A 17,500-nucleotide genomic window follows, 5' to 3' on the forward strand; every position below is an offset into this window, starting at 1 on the left:
AATTGATCACTTAATTGATCACGTAATTGATCACGTAATTGATCACTTAATTGGTTGATGATTGATGCTGTTTTATTTCATCAACATCTTCCTTTTGATGGGGATCAGAGGACCGTGGGGCATTCAGGGACCCTGGGTAAACTGGGGACCACTTACCCACTTTGAAATATTCAGAGAACTTACATCAGTTATTGAAATAGTCCTCAAAACTTTAGGAGCCATATCCCTAAAAACATGTTGCACAACCATAAATACTCCTATAAATACACCTATAGGAGTCTCTACTCCGAGACTTATTGTAAGTCGCTTTGGATAAAAGCGTCTGCTAAATGACATGTAATGTAATGTAATATATATACTCTCTCTCTCTATATATATATATAGGAGTATCTCTACATACTTCAGATACTCTCTTGTTGAGGTTCTACAGGAGGCGACGGCTGAGACTGTAACCTGCCTTCTCTTTACGAACACCAGGGCAGCGGTGGTGCTTGTTGTTGTTGTTGTTGTGTACTGGATCATATCAACATGGTACGTTCCTTCTCTCGTTTCCTTCAGCGCTGCAGACGGATCACATGGAGCTGGAGGCACCCAGAGGTGCTGCGGCCAGAGAGGTGAGCGATGCTCAGCTGGAGCCCACAGGTGGGACGAGAGAGGAGGAGGAGGAGGAGGAGGAGGATGGAGAGAGAGGAGGAGGAGGAGGAGGATGATGGAGAGAGAGAGGAGGAGGAGGAGGAGGATGGATAGAGAGGAGGAGGAGGAGGAGGACGATGGAGAGAGAGGAGGAGGAGTAGGATGATGGAGAGAGAGGAGGAGGAGGAGGAGGATGGATAGAGAGGTGCGACCGCTATCCTAGCAACAGTTCCCTTAGCAACGCAATCTGTCTAGAGGAGGAAGAAGGCCCTGCTGACACACTGGAGGTTATCTCCCAGTATTCCTTCACACACACACACACACACACACACACACACACACACACACACACACACACACACACACACACACACACACACACACACACACACACACACACACACACACACACGCTGCTCATCACATCTTGATCACACAATCTGACACGCTCCATTGGTTATGGAGCGGTCCATAACCAATGGACCGGTTCATAACCAATGGAGCGGTCCATAACCAATGGAGCGGTCCATAACCAATGGACCGGTTCATAACCAATGGACCGGTCCATAACCAATGGAGCACTCTGCAGGTGGTCGGGTTCTGCTGACCCCGGCCTCACCTGGAGGCCTCGAAGCTGTCGTAGGAGCCCACGGTGTAGTGTCGGAAGAGCTTCCTCCGGTCGGCCCGGGAGTCTGTGGAGAAAAGACACCGCAGCGTGGGATCAATATTCACCGCCTGACCCAATAAGAGCAGATCACTGATCAATATTCACCGCCTGACCCAATAAGAGCAGATCACTGATCAATATTCACCGCCTGACCCAATAAGAGCAGATCACTGATCAATAACGCTGTGAGAGGCGTGAGGCGAGCCGCCTCTCATGGACTCCAACAACAAGAGCCAGAGCGTCCGTCAGCTGTGAGGGAGAACCCATGACCACCTGACCACGTAACAACGTGACAATGTAACAACGTGACCACGTAACAACGTGACAATGTAACAACGTGACCACGTAACAACATGACAATGTAACAACGTGACCACGTAACAACATGACAATGTAACAACGTGAAAACATGACAACGTGACCACGTAACAACGTGACAATGTGACAATGTAACCATGTGACAATGTAACAACGTGACAATGTAACAACGTGACAACGTGTCAATGTAACAATGTGACAATGTAACAACGTGACAATGTAACAACGTGACAATGTAACAATGTGACAATGTAACAATGTGACCATGTGACAATGTAACAACGTGACCACGTAACAACGTGACAATGTAACAATGTGACCATGTGACAATGTAACAACGTGACAATGTAACAACGTGACAACGTGTCAATGTAACAATGTGACAATGTAACAACGTGACAATGTAACAACGTGACAATGTAACAATGTGACAATGTAACAATGTGACCATGTGACAATGTAACAACGTGACCACGTAACAACGTGACAATGTAACAATGTGACCATGTGACAATGTAACAACGTGCCAATGTGACAATGTAAAAATGTGACAATGTAACAATGTAACAACGTGACAATGTAACAACATGACAATGTAACAACGTGACAATGTGACAAAGTAACAATGTAACAATGTGACAATGTAACAACGTGACAATGTAACAATGTGACAATGTAACAACGTGACAATGTAACAACGTCAGATTGTGACAATGTAACAACGTGACAATGTAACAATGTGACAATGTAACAACGTGACCACGTGACAATGTAACAATGTGACAATGTAACAATGTAACAATGTAACAATGTAACAACGTGACAATGTAACAACGTGACCACGTGACAATGTAACAACGTGACAATGTGACAATGTAACAATGTGACAATGTAACAATGTGACAATGTAACAATGTGACAACGTGACAATGTAACAACGTGACCATGTGACAATGTAACAACGTGACAATGTAACAACGTGACAATGTAACAACGTAACAATGTAACAACGTGACAATGTAACAACATGACAATGTAACAACGTGACGTGACAATGTAACGTGACAATGTAACAATGTGCCAATGTGACAATGTAACAATGTAACAACGTGACAATGTAACAACGTAACAATGTAACAACGTGCCAATGTAACAACGTGACGTGACAATGTAACAACGTGCCAATGTGACAACGTGACAATGTGACAATGTAACAATGTGCCAATGTGACAATGTAACAACGTAACAACGTGACAACGTGACAATGTAACAATGTAACAACGTGACAATGTAACAACGTGACAATGTAACAATGTGACAACGTGACAATGTAACAACGTGACAATGTGACAACGTGACAATGTGACAACGTAACAATGTAACAATGTGACAACGTAACAACGTGACAATGTAACAACGTGCCAACGTGACAATGTAACAACGTGACAATGTAACAATGTGACAATGTGACAACGTGACAATGTAACAACGTGACAATGTAACGTGACAATGTAACAATGTGACAACGTGACAATGTAACAATGTAACAACGTGACAATGTAACAACGTGACAATGTGACAACGTGACAATGTAACAACGTGACAATGTGACAACGTAACAATGTAACAACGTGACCACGTGACAATGTAACAATGTAACAACATGACAATGTAACAATGTAACGTGACAATGTAACAACGTGACAATGTAACAACGTGACAATGTGACAACATGACAATGTAACAACGTGACAATGTAACAACGTGACAATGTAACAACGTGACAATGTAACAATGTGACAACGTGACAATGTAACAACGTGACCACGTAACAACGTGACAATGTAACAACGTGACCACGTAACAACGTGACAATGTAACAATGTAACAACGTGAAAATGTAACAACGTGACCATGTAAGAACGTGACAACGTGACAATGTAACAACGTGACCACGTAACAATGTGACAATGTAACAACGTGACAATGTGACCACGTAACAACGTGACAACGTGACAATGTAACAACGTAACAATGTAACAACGTGACAATGTAACAACGTGACGTGACAATGTAACAACGTGACAATGTGCCAATGTGACAATGTAACAATGTAACAACGTGACAATGTAACAACGTAACAATGTAACAACGTGACAATGTAACAACGTGCCAATGTGACAACGTGACCATGTGACAATGTAACAACGTGACAATGTAACAACGCAACAATGTAACAACGTGACAATGTAACAACATGACAATGTAACAACGTGACGTGACAATGTAACAACGTGACAATGTAACAATGTGCCAATGTGACAACGTAACAATGTAACAACGTGACAATGTAACAACGTGACGTGACAATGTAACAACGTGCCAATGTGACAATGTGACAACGTGCCAATGTGACAATGTAACAACGTGACAATGTGACAACGTGACAATGTAACAACGTGACAATGTAACAATGTGACAATGTAACAACGTGACAATGTAACAACGTGACAATGTAACAACGTGACAATGTGACAACGTGACAATGTAACAATGTGACAATGTAACAACGTGACAATGTAACAACGTGCCAACGTGACAATGTAACAACGTGAAAATGTAACAACGTGACAATGTAACAACGTGACAATGTAACAATGTAACAACGTGACAATGTAACAACGTAACAACGTGACAATGTAACAATGTAACAACGTGACAACGTGACAATGTAACAATGTGACAATGTAACAATGTAACAACGTGACAATGTGACAATGTGACAACGTGACAATGTGACAATGTAACAACGTGACAATGTAACAATGTGACAACGTGACAATGTAACAACGTGACAATGTAACAATGTAACAACGTGACAATGTAACAATGTGACAATGTAACAACGTGACAATGTAACAATGAAACAACGTGACAATGTGACAATGTAACAACGTGACAACGTGACAATGTAATGTGACAATGTAACAACGTGACAACGTAACAACGTGACAATGTAACAACGTGACAATGTAACAACGTGACAATGTAACAAGGTGACAATGTAACAACGTGACAATGTAACAATGTAACAATGTGACAATGTAACAACGTGACAATGTGACAACGTGACAATGTAACAATGTGACAATGTAACAACGTGACAATGTAACCACGTGACAATGTAACAATGTGACAATGTAACAATGTAACAACGTGACAATGTATCAACGTGACAATGTGACAATGTAACAACGTGACAATGTAACAACGTGACAATGTAACAATGTGACAATGTAACAACGTGACAACGTGACAATGTGACAACGTGACAATGTAACAATGTAACACCGTGACAATGTAAGAATGTAACAACGTGACAATGTAACAACGTGACAATGTGCCAACGTGACAATGTAAGAATGTAACAACGTGACAATGTAACAATGTGACAACATGACAATGTAACAACGCAACAATGTGACAAAGTAATAACATAACATGACAACGTAACAACATGACAACGTTACAACATAACAACATGACAACGTAACAACATAACAACATGACAATGTAACAACATGACAACGTAACAACATAACAGCTTTTGAGGGACTGCCTGCAGCGCCCCCTAGTGTTCACATATGATGACGACATCAGGGCAGGTAGAGGGACGCCATGTGGACATAGGCTCGTGATCTGGTGATGTGAGGTGTCTTTACATATTAGGCCACACCCCTTAGATGTTCATTGGTCCATATCCTCCGTAGCCAATGAGATATCAACGAGCTTTTAAAGATGTTCAATGAGATTGAACCAATAATATACAACCATGATCAATAAAGCTGTTCTTCTAACTTCAATACACACAAAACACACACACACACACACACAAGCGCACCCACACCCACACACACACACACGCACACACACACACACACACATAGCCCCTGGTCTTGGCCTAGTTCTCCTTCCTGACAGGCCATCCCTGCAGGCCACTGGGGGAGGGGCTAGAGGGGGAGGGGGGCGCGCTTTTAAATACAAGCCACCAAGAAGAAGAAGAAGAAGAAGAAGAAACCAGAGATGAAGATATTTTCTTAAACCTGCTCCTCCTCATCGTGGAGGCACCGACAGACCAGGAGGTGTTTCCTGTGTGATGTGTGTGATGTCTGTGTGTGGGTGTGTGTGCGCTTGTGTGCATGTGCATGTGCGTGTGTGTGTGTGTGTGCGTTTGTGTGTATGTGTGTGTGTGCTTGTGTGTGCGTGTGCATGTGCTTGTGTGTGTGTGCGTGTGTGTGTGTGTGTGTGTGTGTGTGCGTGTGTGTGATGTGTGTGTGTGTGATGTGATGTGTGTGTGTGTGTGTGATGTGTGTGATGTGTGTGTGATGTGATGTGTGTGATGTGTGTGTGTGTGTGTGATGTGTGTGTGTGTGATGTGATGTGTGTGTGTGTGTGTGATGTGTGATGTGTGTGTGATGTGTGTGTGTGTGATGTGTGTGATGTGTGTGTGTGATGTGTGTGTGTGTGTGTGATGTGTGTGTGATGTGTGTGTGATGTGTGATGTGTGATGTGTGTGTGATGTGTGTGTGATGTGTGTGTGTGTGTGATGTGTGTGTGTGTGTGTGATGTGTGTGATGTGTGTGATGTGTGATGTGTGTGTGTGTGTGTGTGATCATCACACACACACACACACACACTCACACCCACGCCGTGTCCTACATGATCTCCTCGTGGACTCACAGCTCCTCTCCTCGGTGGCCTTGATGGGGTTCTCCTCCACGCAGTCGGAGGGGAACCAGCCCAGCAGGCCGCGGGCGCTGCCCTCCCAGAACCCCCCCTCCCCGATGCTCAGGACTGGGGGGGAGAGGGGGGGAGGAAAATATAAGGCGGACGAGAACAGGAGACAGTTTTTACTTCATACTTTAAGCCCAGGAAGGATATTTAAGTCGGTGACTTTAATACACATTATCATTATAGAGCAGTACTTATATTCATACTAGTCTACACATGATATGTATTATGTTGCAATATTATATTTATTATAGTAAAATTTATATCTCTGCTGGCGGTCTGACCTTTGACCCGGTCGCCCTTGTAGAGGGTGACCTCGCCCTCGGCCTGGGCGATGTGGGGCCGGACCACCACGAAGTGTCGGCCGGGGACGGCGCTGTACAGCTTCCTCCGGGCGGCGCCGGCCTCGCTGTGGGACACAGGGTTCAATATAAATATATAGAAACATGTATAAATATATATAAAAATATATTAACATATATAAATATATATTAAAATATAGATATATAGAAATATATGCAAATAAATAAATATATAGAAAAATATATATAAACATATACAAATATAGATATAAATATTTATAAACATATATAAATATATATAAACATATATGAATATATAAAAGCATATATAAATATATACAAACATATATAAATATATACAAACATATATATATATGTAAACATGTATAAATATACATAGAAATATATATAAATATAAACATGTATAAATATATAATAAACATAACGAGATCACAGGGTCAACGTCAGAGAAACCTGAAGCTCAAGGTTCTGGGTAAAGCCAGAGGGGAGACGGGGACATGGTGACGTCATGGAATGAGTCCATGGCTTCAAGATGTGGTCATATGAAAGGCTGCAGTGCCACTTAGTGGACAAGTCCAGAACTACAGGAGAGGGAGAACCCATTCAGAGAGGGGGGGGGGGGGGGGGAAGAGAGAGGGAACCATACACTTCATCTAGAGAGAGAGAGGGGGGAGAACGTGGGAGGACGAAGGAGGAAGAGGGAGGAAGTGAGAGGAAGACGAGGAAGTGAGAGGAAGAGGCAGGGGGCGAAGGGGAGAGGCGAGTGAGACGCTTTAAAAGCTTCTTATGTCATGAAGCATAGACTTCTATACAACCAGAGGAGCCCCCTGGTGGTCAGGAGAGAGAATGCAGCTTCAACACATGAAGCAAAGACTTCTATACAACCAGAGGAGTCGCCCCCTCGTTTATTATTATGAAGACATAATTGTGACGCTCGTGTCGACTGTCCTCCCCCGTCTCTCTTCTCCTGCGTCACTTGTCTTGCCGTCTACTCGCTCTTTATTCTCTCTCCTCCTCTTCTCTTCATCTTAGTTCTACATCTTCATCTTCACTTCTTGCCCGTGATGCACGAGCGTCTCTCAGAGCCACACAGTGTGGGAAGTGTCGAGCGCTCCAAGTGTCCATCTGCCAAGGAGGAAGAGGAGGAGGAGGAGGAGGAGGAGGAAGAGGAGAAGGAGGAAGAGGCCAGAGAGCATGTGTCTTATTTGGGATTGACATGTAACTCCACCGATCACCTGCTGACAGGCGCTGATTTCTGAATGAACAGTCAGGTTGACTCACACACACACACGCACACACACACACACAGTCACACACACGCACACACACACACACACACTCACACACACACGCACACTCACACTCACACAATTTTTGCAAAAGTGTCTGCGGGCGACCGTGGTAACGGTTGCCGTGGCGACTGCAGGAAGCCAGAAAGTCTTTCTGATTTTCCCAGAGGAGCTCCTACATCATCTCACGTGGGGGAGGAGTGTGTGTGTGTGTGTGTGTGTGTGTGTGTGTGTGTGTGTGTGTGTGTGTGTGTGTGGGGGGGGGGGCACACTGTACGTACAGTAGAGGAAGACGCTCAGCAGAATGAACCTGAGATAAATCAGATGTTACGTACAAAGTGATTCAACATGTAAGACTCCTCTGGTTGTATAGAAGTCTATGCTTCATGTGTTAAAGCTGCATTCTCTCTCCTGACCACCAGGGGGCGACTCCTCTGGTTGTATAGAAGCCTATGCTTCATGTGTTGAAGCTGCATTCTCTCTCCTGACCACCAGGGGGCGACTCCTCTGGTTGTATAGAAGCCTATGCTTCATGTGTTCTCTCCTGACCACCAGGGGCGACTCCTCTGGTTGTATAGAAGCCTATGCGTCATGTGTTAAAGCTGCATTCTCTCTCCTGACCACCAGGGGGCGACTCCTCTGGTTGTATAAAAGCCTATGCTTCATGTGTTAACGCTGCATTCTGTCTCCTGACCACCAGGGGGCGACTCCTCTGGTTGTATAGAAGCCTATGCTTCATATGTTAAAGCTGCATTCTCTCTCCTGACCACCAGGGGGCGACTCCTCTGGTTGTATAGAAGTATATGCTTCATGTGTTAAAGCTGCATTCTCTCTCATGACCACCAGTGGGCGACTCCTCTGGTTGTATAGAAGTATATGCTTCATGTGTTAAAGCTGCATTCTCTCTCATGACCACCAGTGGGCGACTCCTCTGGTTGTATAGAAGTCTCTGCTTCATGTGTTAAAGCTGCATTCTCTCTCATGACCACCAGGGGGCGACTCCTCTGGTTGTATAGAAGTCTCTGCTTCATGTGTTAAAGCTGCATTCTCTCTCATGACCACCAGGGGGCGACACCTCTGGTTGTATAGAAGTCTCTGCTTCATGTGTTAAAGCTGCATTCTCTCTCATGACCACCAGGGGGCGACTCCTCTGGTTGTATAGAAGTCTCTGCTTCATGTGTTAAAGCTGCATTCTCTCTCATGACCACCAGGGGGCGACTCCTCTGGTTGTATAGAAGTCTCTGCTTCATGTGTTAAAGCTGCATTATCTCTCATGGCCACCAGGGGGCGACTCCTCTGGTTGTATAGAAGTCTCTGCTTCATGTGTTAAAGCTGCATTCTCTCTCATGACCACCAGGGGGCGACTCCTCTAGTTGTATAGAAGTCTCTGCTTCATGTGTTAAAGCTGCATTCTCTCTCATGACCACCAGGGGGCGACTCCTCTGGTTGTATAGAAGTCTCTGCTTCATGTGTTAAAGCTGCATTCTCTCTCATGACCACCAGGGGGCGACTCCTCTGGTTGTATAGAAGTCTCTGCTTCATGTGTTAAAGCTGCATTCTCTCTCATGACCACCAGGGGGCGACTCCTCTGGTTGTATAGAAGTATCTGCTTCATGTGTTAAAGCTGCATTCTCTCTCATGACCACCAGGGGGCGACTCCTCTGGTTGTATAGAAGTCTCTGCTTCATGTGTTAAAGCTGCATTCTCTCCTGACCACCAGGGGCCTCCTCTGGTTGTATAGAAGTCTCTGCTTCATGTGTTAAAGCTGCATTCTCTCTCCTGACCACCAGGGGGCCACTCCTCTGGTTGTATAGAAGTCTCTGCTTCATGTGTTAAAGCTGCATTCTCTCTCATGACCACCAGGGGGCCACTCCTCTGGTTGTATAGAAGTATCAGCTTCATGTGTTAAAGCTGCATTCTCTCTCATGACCACCAGGGGGCGACTCCTCTGGTTGTATAGAAGTATCTGCTTCATGCGTTAAAGCTGCATTCTCTCTCATGACCACCAGGGGGCGACTCCTCTGGTTGTATAGAAGTATCTGCTTCATGTGTTAAAGCTGCATTCTCTCTCATGACCACCAGGGGGCGACTCCTCTGGTTGTATAGAAGTCTCTGCTTCATGTGTTAAAGCTGCATTCTCTCTCATGACCACCAGGGGGCGACTCCTCTGGTTGTATAGAAGTCTCTGCTTCATGTGTTAAAGCTGCATTCTCTCTCATGACCACCAGGGGGCGACTCCTCTGGTTGTATAGAAGACTCTGCTTCATGTGTTAAAGCTGCATTCTCTCTCATGACCACCAGGGGGCGACTCCTCTGGTTGTATAGAAGTCTCTGCTTCATGTGTTAAAGCTGCATTCTCTCTCATGACCACCAGGGGGCGACTCCTCTGGTTGTATAGTAGTCTCTGCTTCATGTGTTAAAGCTGCATTCTCTCTCATGACCACCAGGGGGCCACTCCTCTGGTTGTATAGAACTCTCTGCTTCATGTGTTAAAGCTGCATTCTCTCTCATGACCACCAGGGGGCCACTCCTCTGGTTGTATAGAAGTCTCTGCTTCATGTGTTAAAGCTGCATTCTCTCTCATGACCACCAGGGGGCGACTCCTCTGGTCACAGCCGCGCTGGAACTCGGCGGCTAAATCTGTGAGTCCGGCGTTGACCTCTGACCTCTGGGTCTCGGCGTGAGAAGAACACAAAGGGGCTCACCTGGGCTGGCGCTGTATGGGCGGGGCCCGCCGGGCCTCCTCCCCCAGCCGGCTGAGGGAGGGCGAGCGGCTCCGCCCCCCCCGGCCCCCCCTCCCCATGGTCCGGACCACCACGTTGCCGTTGGGGCTGCCGCCGGGCATCAGCTGCAGCAGCTGGGGCGACAGGCTGCGGCGCGGCGCCGAGGAGCCGGGCCGGGGGCCCCGGGGCGGGGGGGGCTGCAGGGGGGGGGCGGCGCCGCGCTGCTGGTGGCTGACCGTCAGGTTGTTGTCGCTGTTGGAGCGCAGCAGGACCCGCGGCGCCGACAGCGAGGAGGGGGCCCGGTCGGCGGCGCCAGAAGAAGGAGCCCGCCGGCGCCTGGAGGGGGGCGGGGCCTCGCGGAAAGGCACTGGGGGGAGAGTATTCACCTTCAGGACCTCAGCTTTGGACTTAACGGGGGACTGGGGGTCAGGGGTCAGCAGGGCCGTCTTTCAATCAGAGGACTGGCGGTTCGATTCCCGCGCTAGTCGATGTGCCCTTGAGCAAGGCACTGAACCCTGACCCGCTCCCTGGAGCCGCCCGACGGCGTCTGAATGAAGTCACCTCCAACTCACGACGTAGCTCAAGGCTGAGCATCGTACCCCAGACCCCCCAGACCTCCTCAGACCCCCTCAGACACCCCAGACCCCACAGACCTCCTCAGACCCCCTCAGACACCACAGACCTCCTCAGACCCCCTCAGACCCCCTCAGACACCACAGACCCCCTCAGACACCCCAGACCCCCTCAGACCCCCTCAGACACCACAGACCCCCTCAGACACCCCAGACCCCCTCAGACCCCAGACCCGCTCAGACCCCCTCAGACACCACAGACCCCAGACCTCCTCAGACCCCCTCAGACCCCTCAGCAACAGTTCCTATCTCTTCCTGATGAACTCGGTCCCCGGGCCAGACCGCATGTAGAACCTCTCCTCAGGATTCTGGGTCTAGACCCGCGGGACGGGCCCAGAAAAGCTCTGACGGGTCAGAGAGGATTAGCTGGAGTCACCGTCACCTCCCAGGACGCCACACGCTGTGTGTGTGTGTGTGTGTGTGTGTGTGTGTGTGTGTCTGTGAGTGTGTCTGTGTGTGTGTGTCTGTGAGTGTGTGTGTGTGTGTGTGTGTGTCTGTGAGTGAGTGTGTCTGTGAGTGTGTCTGTGTGTGTGTGTGTCTGTGAGTGTGTGTGTGTGTGTGTGTGTGTGTGAGTGTGTCTGTGAGTGTGTCTGTGTGTGTGTGTCTGTGAGTGTGTGTGTGTGTGTGTGTGTGAGTGTGTCTGTGAGTGTGTCTGTGAGTGTGTCTGTGTGTGTGTGTGTGTGTGTGTGTGTCTGTGTGTGTCTGTGTGTGTGTCTGTGTGTGTGTGTGTCTGTGAGTGTGTGTGTGTGTGTGTGTGTCTGTGAGTGTGTGTGTGTGTGTGTGTGAGTGTGTCTGTGTGTGTGTCTGTGTGTGTGTGTGTGTGTGTGTCTGTGAGTGTGTCTGTGAGTGTGTGTGTGTGTGTGTGTGTGTGTGTGTGTCTGTGTGTGTGTGTCTGTGTGTGTCTGTGAGTGTGTGTGTGTGTCTGTGTGTGTGTGTGTGTCTGTGAGTGTGTGTGTGTCTGTGAGTGTGTCTGTGTGTGTGTCTGTGAGTGTGTCTGTGTGTGTGTGTGTCTGTGAGTGTGTCTGTGTGTGTGTGTGTCTGTGAGTGTGTGTGTGTGTGTGTGTCTGTGAGTGTGTGTGTCTGTGAGTGTGTCTGTGAGTGTGTCTGTGTGTGTGTGTGTGTCTGTGTGTGTGTCTGTGTGTGTGTGTGTGTCTGTGAGTGTGTCTGTGTGTGTCTGTGTGTGTGTGTGTGTCTGTGAGTGTGTCTGTGTGTGTGTGTGTGTGAGTGTGTGTGTGTCTGTGTGTGTGTGTGTCTGTGTGTGTGTGTCTGTGAGTGTGTGTCTGTGTGTGTGTGTGTGTGTGTGTCTGTGAGTGTGTCTGTGTGTGTGTCTGTGAGTGTGTGTGTGTGTGTGTGTGTGTGTGTGTGTGTGTGTCTGTGAGTGTGTCTGTGTGTGTGTGTGTGTGTCTCTCCTTCAGTCATAGAGCGTCTCAGGTGAGATGTGATGACACGCTCCTGAAGCTAACGGCGGCGTTGACCTGATGCTAACAACTGTTTGTGTTAAATGTGCATTTATTACAATATTTAACTTTCTATTCTCAATGAAAGTTTAAATCCGCCTTAAATGTCCGAACCTGAACCGGAACCAACCAGCGATGGATAAACTCCAGGTTTTATTTTCCTTAAAGCGACAGCGTCCTGTTCACCGCGATGACGTTGTTACAGTAGAACTCTACTTCCTGTTGGTTTATTCTCCACTAAAACAAGCAGAACACTCAGAACCAAGTCCACGACGTAGAGAAACATGTTCTGTTCACGTGAAAAACACATTCCAGTACGGCAACATGGGTGAAACTAAGCCCCGCCCACAAACTGACCATGAGGTCTGAGGTCTACAGAAGGTATACAGAAACATGAAACATGAAATATGAAACATGAAATATGAAACAAACATGAAATATGAAACATGAAATATGAAACAAACATGAAATATGAAACATGAAATATGAAACAAACATGAAATATGAAACATGACACCACGTCACAACTCCTTCAATGGAACCAGCGGATAACAATGCATTGCGCCGCTGAGAGGACGTTAGCTATGCGAGGCTCGCGCAGCGCGGATGATTCACCTCGATGGAGCTCAGAGTATTTATATAGTTACAGTATTTATAAAGTTCACCAGGAGGGACTGAAGAAAGAGGGAGGAGCCACGGAGCCACTGTCACATGACGCCACTCTGAAAGTTACATGACGCCTTCAGGGCTGACATGTTCAAATGATCAGTTTATGAATGATAAAGAAAACATTCTGGAGGCTTCAATACACACACACACACACACACACACAGAGAGACACACACAGAGACACACACACACACAGAGAGACACACACAGAGACACACACAGAGACACACACACAGACACACACCGACACACAGACATACTCACACACACAGACACACACACTCACACACACACAGACACACTCAGACACACACACACACACACACACACACACACAGACAGACACACTCACACACACAGACACACACAGACAGACACACTCAGACACACACACAGACTCACACACACTCAGACACACACAGACACACACAGACACACACACACACAGACACAAACAGACACTCACACACACTCAGACACACACACAGACACACACACACACTCAGACACACACACTCAACCCACCCTAAACCACAGACCCCCTCCACCCACGATGTCTTCATTGAGAAAACAGCAGCGATGGATGGCAGGTTCTCACGAGCAGCCAGATGGTCTCTCTCTCTCTCTCTCCCCCTCTTTCTCCCTCTCTCTCCCACTACAACCAGACCTCCCTCTCTCTCCCTCTCTCTCTCTTTCTCTCTCCCTCCCCCCCTCTCTCTCTCCCTCGTTTCCACCGAACAATAAAAGAGAAGAACACAACTCGCGGTTCCTTTTCGACCCTTCAGCCTCGGAGCGACGGTGAACCCGCGCGCGCTGCTCAGCGCTCCTCAACACACACACAACACACACACACACAATACACACACTGTACACCCACGACATGCACACGCTTGGACTTGTCGCCCGCTGAAGGCTCCAGCCGGTGTTAAAGTCCCACCCGAGGACTCACCTTCCTTCTTTAAGGCATTGATGATGGACTTCATGTTCACGCGCTCCGCTACTCCGACGCGCAGTCACGGCTCGTGCATGTCACGGCTCGTGCACGTCACGGGACTACTTCAGCACCGGGGACAGAGACTCCGCGGAGAGGAGCTGCCGCGCGCATCGCACATGATGCCCTCACACCTTCCAGAGCCGCCGCCTCCTCCGAGGCCCCGCCCCCTACGCGCTCACACACGTGACTGCCGTAGACACGCCCCCTTACACACTCACACGCATGACTGCTGTAGCCACGCCCCCTTACACACTCACACACATGACTGCTGTAGCCCCGCCCCCTCACACACCTCCTTCCAGCAGAGAGAAGCTGCACTGAAGTAACCAGGACACGTAGAACAAGTAGGCTATACACATTTAATTTGAGACTAAACCTAACTAGTAGTTTTGTAGTTTGAACCTAACTAGAAGTTCAGTTGTTTAAACCTAACTAGTAGTTTGGTTGTTTAAACCTAACTTGTAGTTTAGTAGTTTAAACCTAACTTAGTAGTTTAGTTGTTTAAACCTAACTCGTAGTTTAGTAGTTTAAACCTAACTAGTATTTTAGAAGTTTAAAACTAACTAATAGTTTAGTAGTTTAAACTTAACATAGTTTAGTAGTTTAAACCTAACTAGTAGTTTAGTAGTTTGAACCTAACTAGTAGTTTAAACGTAACTAATAGTTTAGTAGTTTAAATATAACTAGTAGTTTAGTAGTTTAAACCTAACTTGGTAGTTTAAACCGAACTACTAGTTTAGTAGTTTAAACCTAAATAATAGTTTCGTAGTTTAAACCTAACTCATAGTTTAGTTGTTTAAACCTAAATAATAGTTTAATAGTTTAAACCTAACTAATAGTTCAGCTGTTCAAACCTAACTCATAGTTTAGTTGTTTAAACCTAACTAGTAGTTTAGTAGTTTAAACCAAACTCGTAGTTTAGTTGTTCAAACCTAACTCGTAGTTTAGTTGTTCAAACCTAACTAGTAGTTTAGTAGTGTAAAACTAACTAGAAGTGTAGTTGTTTAAACATAACTAGTAGTTTTATAATTTGAACCTCACTAGAAGTTCAGTTGTTTAAACCTAACTAGTAGTTTGGTTTTTTAAACCTAACTAGTAGTTTAAACCTAATTTAGTAGTTTAAATCTAATTTAGTAGTTTAGATCTAACTAGTAGTTTCGTAGTTTGAACATAACTAGTAGTTTAGTTGTTTAAACCTAACTAGTAGTTAATTAGTTTAAACCTAACTCAGTAGTTTAAACCTAACTAGTAGTTTAAACCTAACTCAGTAGTTTAAACATAACTAGTAGTTTAAATCTAACTAGTAGTTTAGTAGTTTAAACCTAACTCAGTAGTTTAAACCTAATTTAGTAGTTTAAACCTAATTTAGTAGTTTTAATCTAACTAGTAGTTTAGTCATTTTAATTTAATGAGTAGTTTAGTAGTTTAAACCTAACTCAGTAGTTTAAACCTAACTCAGTAGTTTAAACCTAACTTAGTAGTTTAGTAGTTTAAACCTAACTAGTAGTTTAGTAGTTTAAACCTAACTCAGTAGTTTAAACTTAACTCAATAGTTTTAACCTTACTTAGTAGTTTAGTCGTTTAAAACTAACTCAGTAGTTTAAACCTAACTCGTAGTTTAGTAGTTTTAATCTAACTAATAGTTTAGTAGTTTAAACCTAACTAGTAGTTTAGAAGTTTAAAACTAACTCAGTAGTTTAAACCTAACTCATAGTTTAGTAGTTTTAATCTAACTAATAGTTTAGTAGTTTAAACCTAACTAGTAGTTTAGTAGTTTAAACCTAACTCAGTAGTTTAAACTTAACTCAATAGTTTTAACCTTACTTAGTAGTTTAGTAGTTTTAATCTAACTAGTAGTTTAAAACTAACTCAGTAGTTTAAACCTAACTAGTAGTTTAGTAGTTTTAATCTAACTTGTAGTTTAGTAGTTTAAACCTAACTCCGTAGTTTAAACCTAACTAGTAGTTTAAATCTAACTGGTAGTTTAGTAGTTTAAACCTAACTCAGTAGTTTAAACCTAACTAGTAGTTTAAACATAAATAGTAGTTTAAACATAACTAGTAGTTTAAACCTAATAGTTTAGTAGTTTAAAACTCACTCAGTAGTTTAAACCTAACTAGTAGTTTAAACATAAATAGTAGTTTAAACATAAATAGTAGTTTAGCAGTTTAAACCTAACTAGTAGTTTAGTAGTTTAAACCTAACTAGTAGTTTAGTTCAGTAAAGGTAACTCAGGAGTGAATTTTGACACAATGAAGATGTTTTTTGGTGACAAACTCAATGTAAACTAACAATAATTCATAATTAGTAACACATTAATAAAGGAGACAGACTTATACTAAAACGTGAAGACAACAGATTTCTATATTTAATTTTAACGGCATGAATCTGAACATCGGATGAAAACAGATTCAAAAAACGTTTTGGGTTCAGAGGGAACTTCGGATACATATTGTCATGAGATAATGTCGTATTTGCATATCCAAGTTAATCACATGCTGAATATCTTCTTATGATGTGAACCTTGTCCTGATTCTGGCTGCGTTCACCTTCACATTGAGCGAACACATCCTTGTTGTTGCTAAGCGACCGACGGCGATGTCTCCGTCATCATTAAAGACGCTCTTACACATCGTGATGTAATGAACACGCTTCTCCTCCTTTGATTTCCCGCTCTGTCGTTTCTGATGCTCGGCTCCTTCTCTTCTTTTTTGACGCGGCAACATCCGAGACAAGAACCCCACGAGCTGCTCAGCAGACGCTCCACGCCTCCGAGGTCATAGAGGATGCGATGATGCAGCGAGGAGGCGGAGCTACATCCTGGCCATCAAGAACCAGCCGGACGGGAAATATGAGGAACGCCGCGCAACTTCAACCACCAGCTCCATGTGGACTTGGGATTTAGGAAATAAACCAACAACGCAACAACGTAACGCAACAACGTAACGCAACAACGCAACGCAACAACGTAACGCAACAACGTAACGCAACAACGTAACGCAAC

General features: G+C 45.2%; 1 protein-coding gene across 1 annotated transcript in view; it reads right to left on the minus strand.

The window, feature by feature from the left end:
• LOC130193254 (SH3 and multiple ankyrin repeat domains protein 2-like) overlaps positions 1–17,500 on the minus strand; it is a 110,155-nt gene that overhangs the window by 30,613 nt on the left and 62,042 nt on the right. Inside the window, exons 11-14 of the mRNA XM_056413703.1 lie at positions 10,727–11,111; positions 6,694–6,818; positions 6,359–6,472; positions 1,253–1,325 (exon numbers count right to left, since the gene is read on the minus strand). Of these exons, the coding sequence (XP_056269678.1) occupies positions 1,253–1,325; positions 6,359–6,472; positions 6,694–6,818; positions 10,727–11,111 (697 nt within the window). The remainder of the gene's footprint in view (positions 1–1,252; positions 1,326–6,358; positions 6,473–6,693; positions 6,819–10,726; positions 11,112–17,500) is intronic.

This window comes from Pseudoliparis swirei, chromosome 4, assembly GCF_029220125.1.
Source record: "Pseudoliparis swirei isolate HS2019 ecotype Mariana Trench chromosome 4, NWPU_hadal_v1, whole genome shotgun sequence".
NCBI lineage: Eukaryota > Metazoa > Chordata > Actinopteri > Perciformes > Liparidae > Pseudoliparis > Pseudoliparis swirei.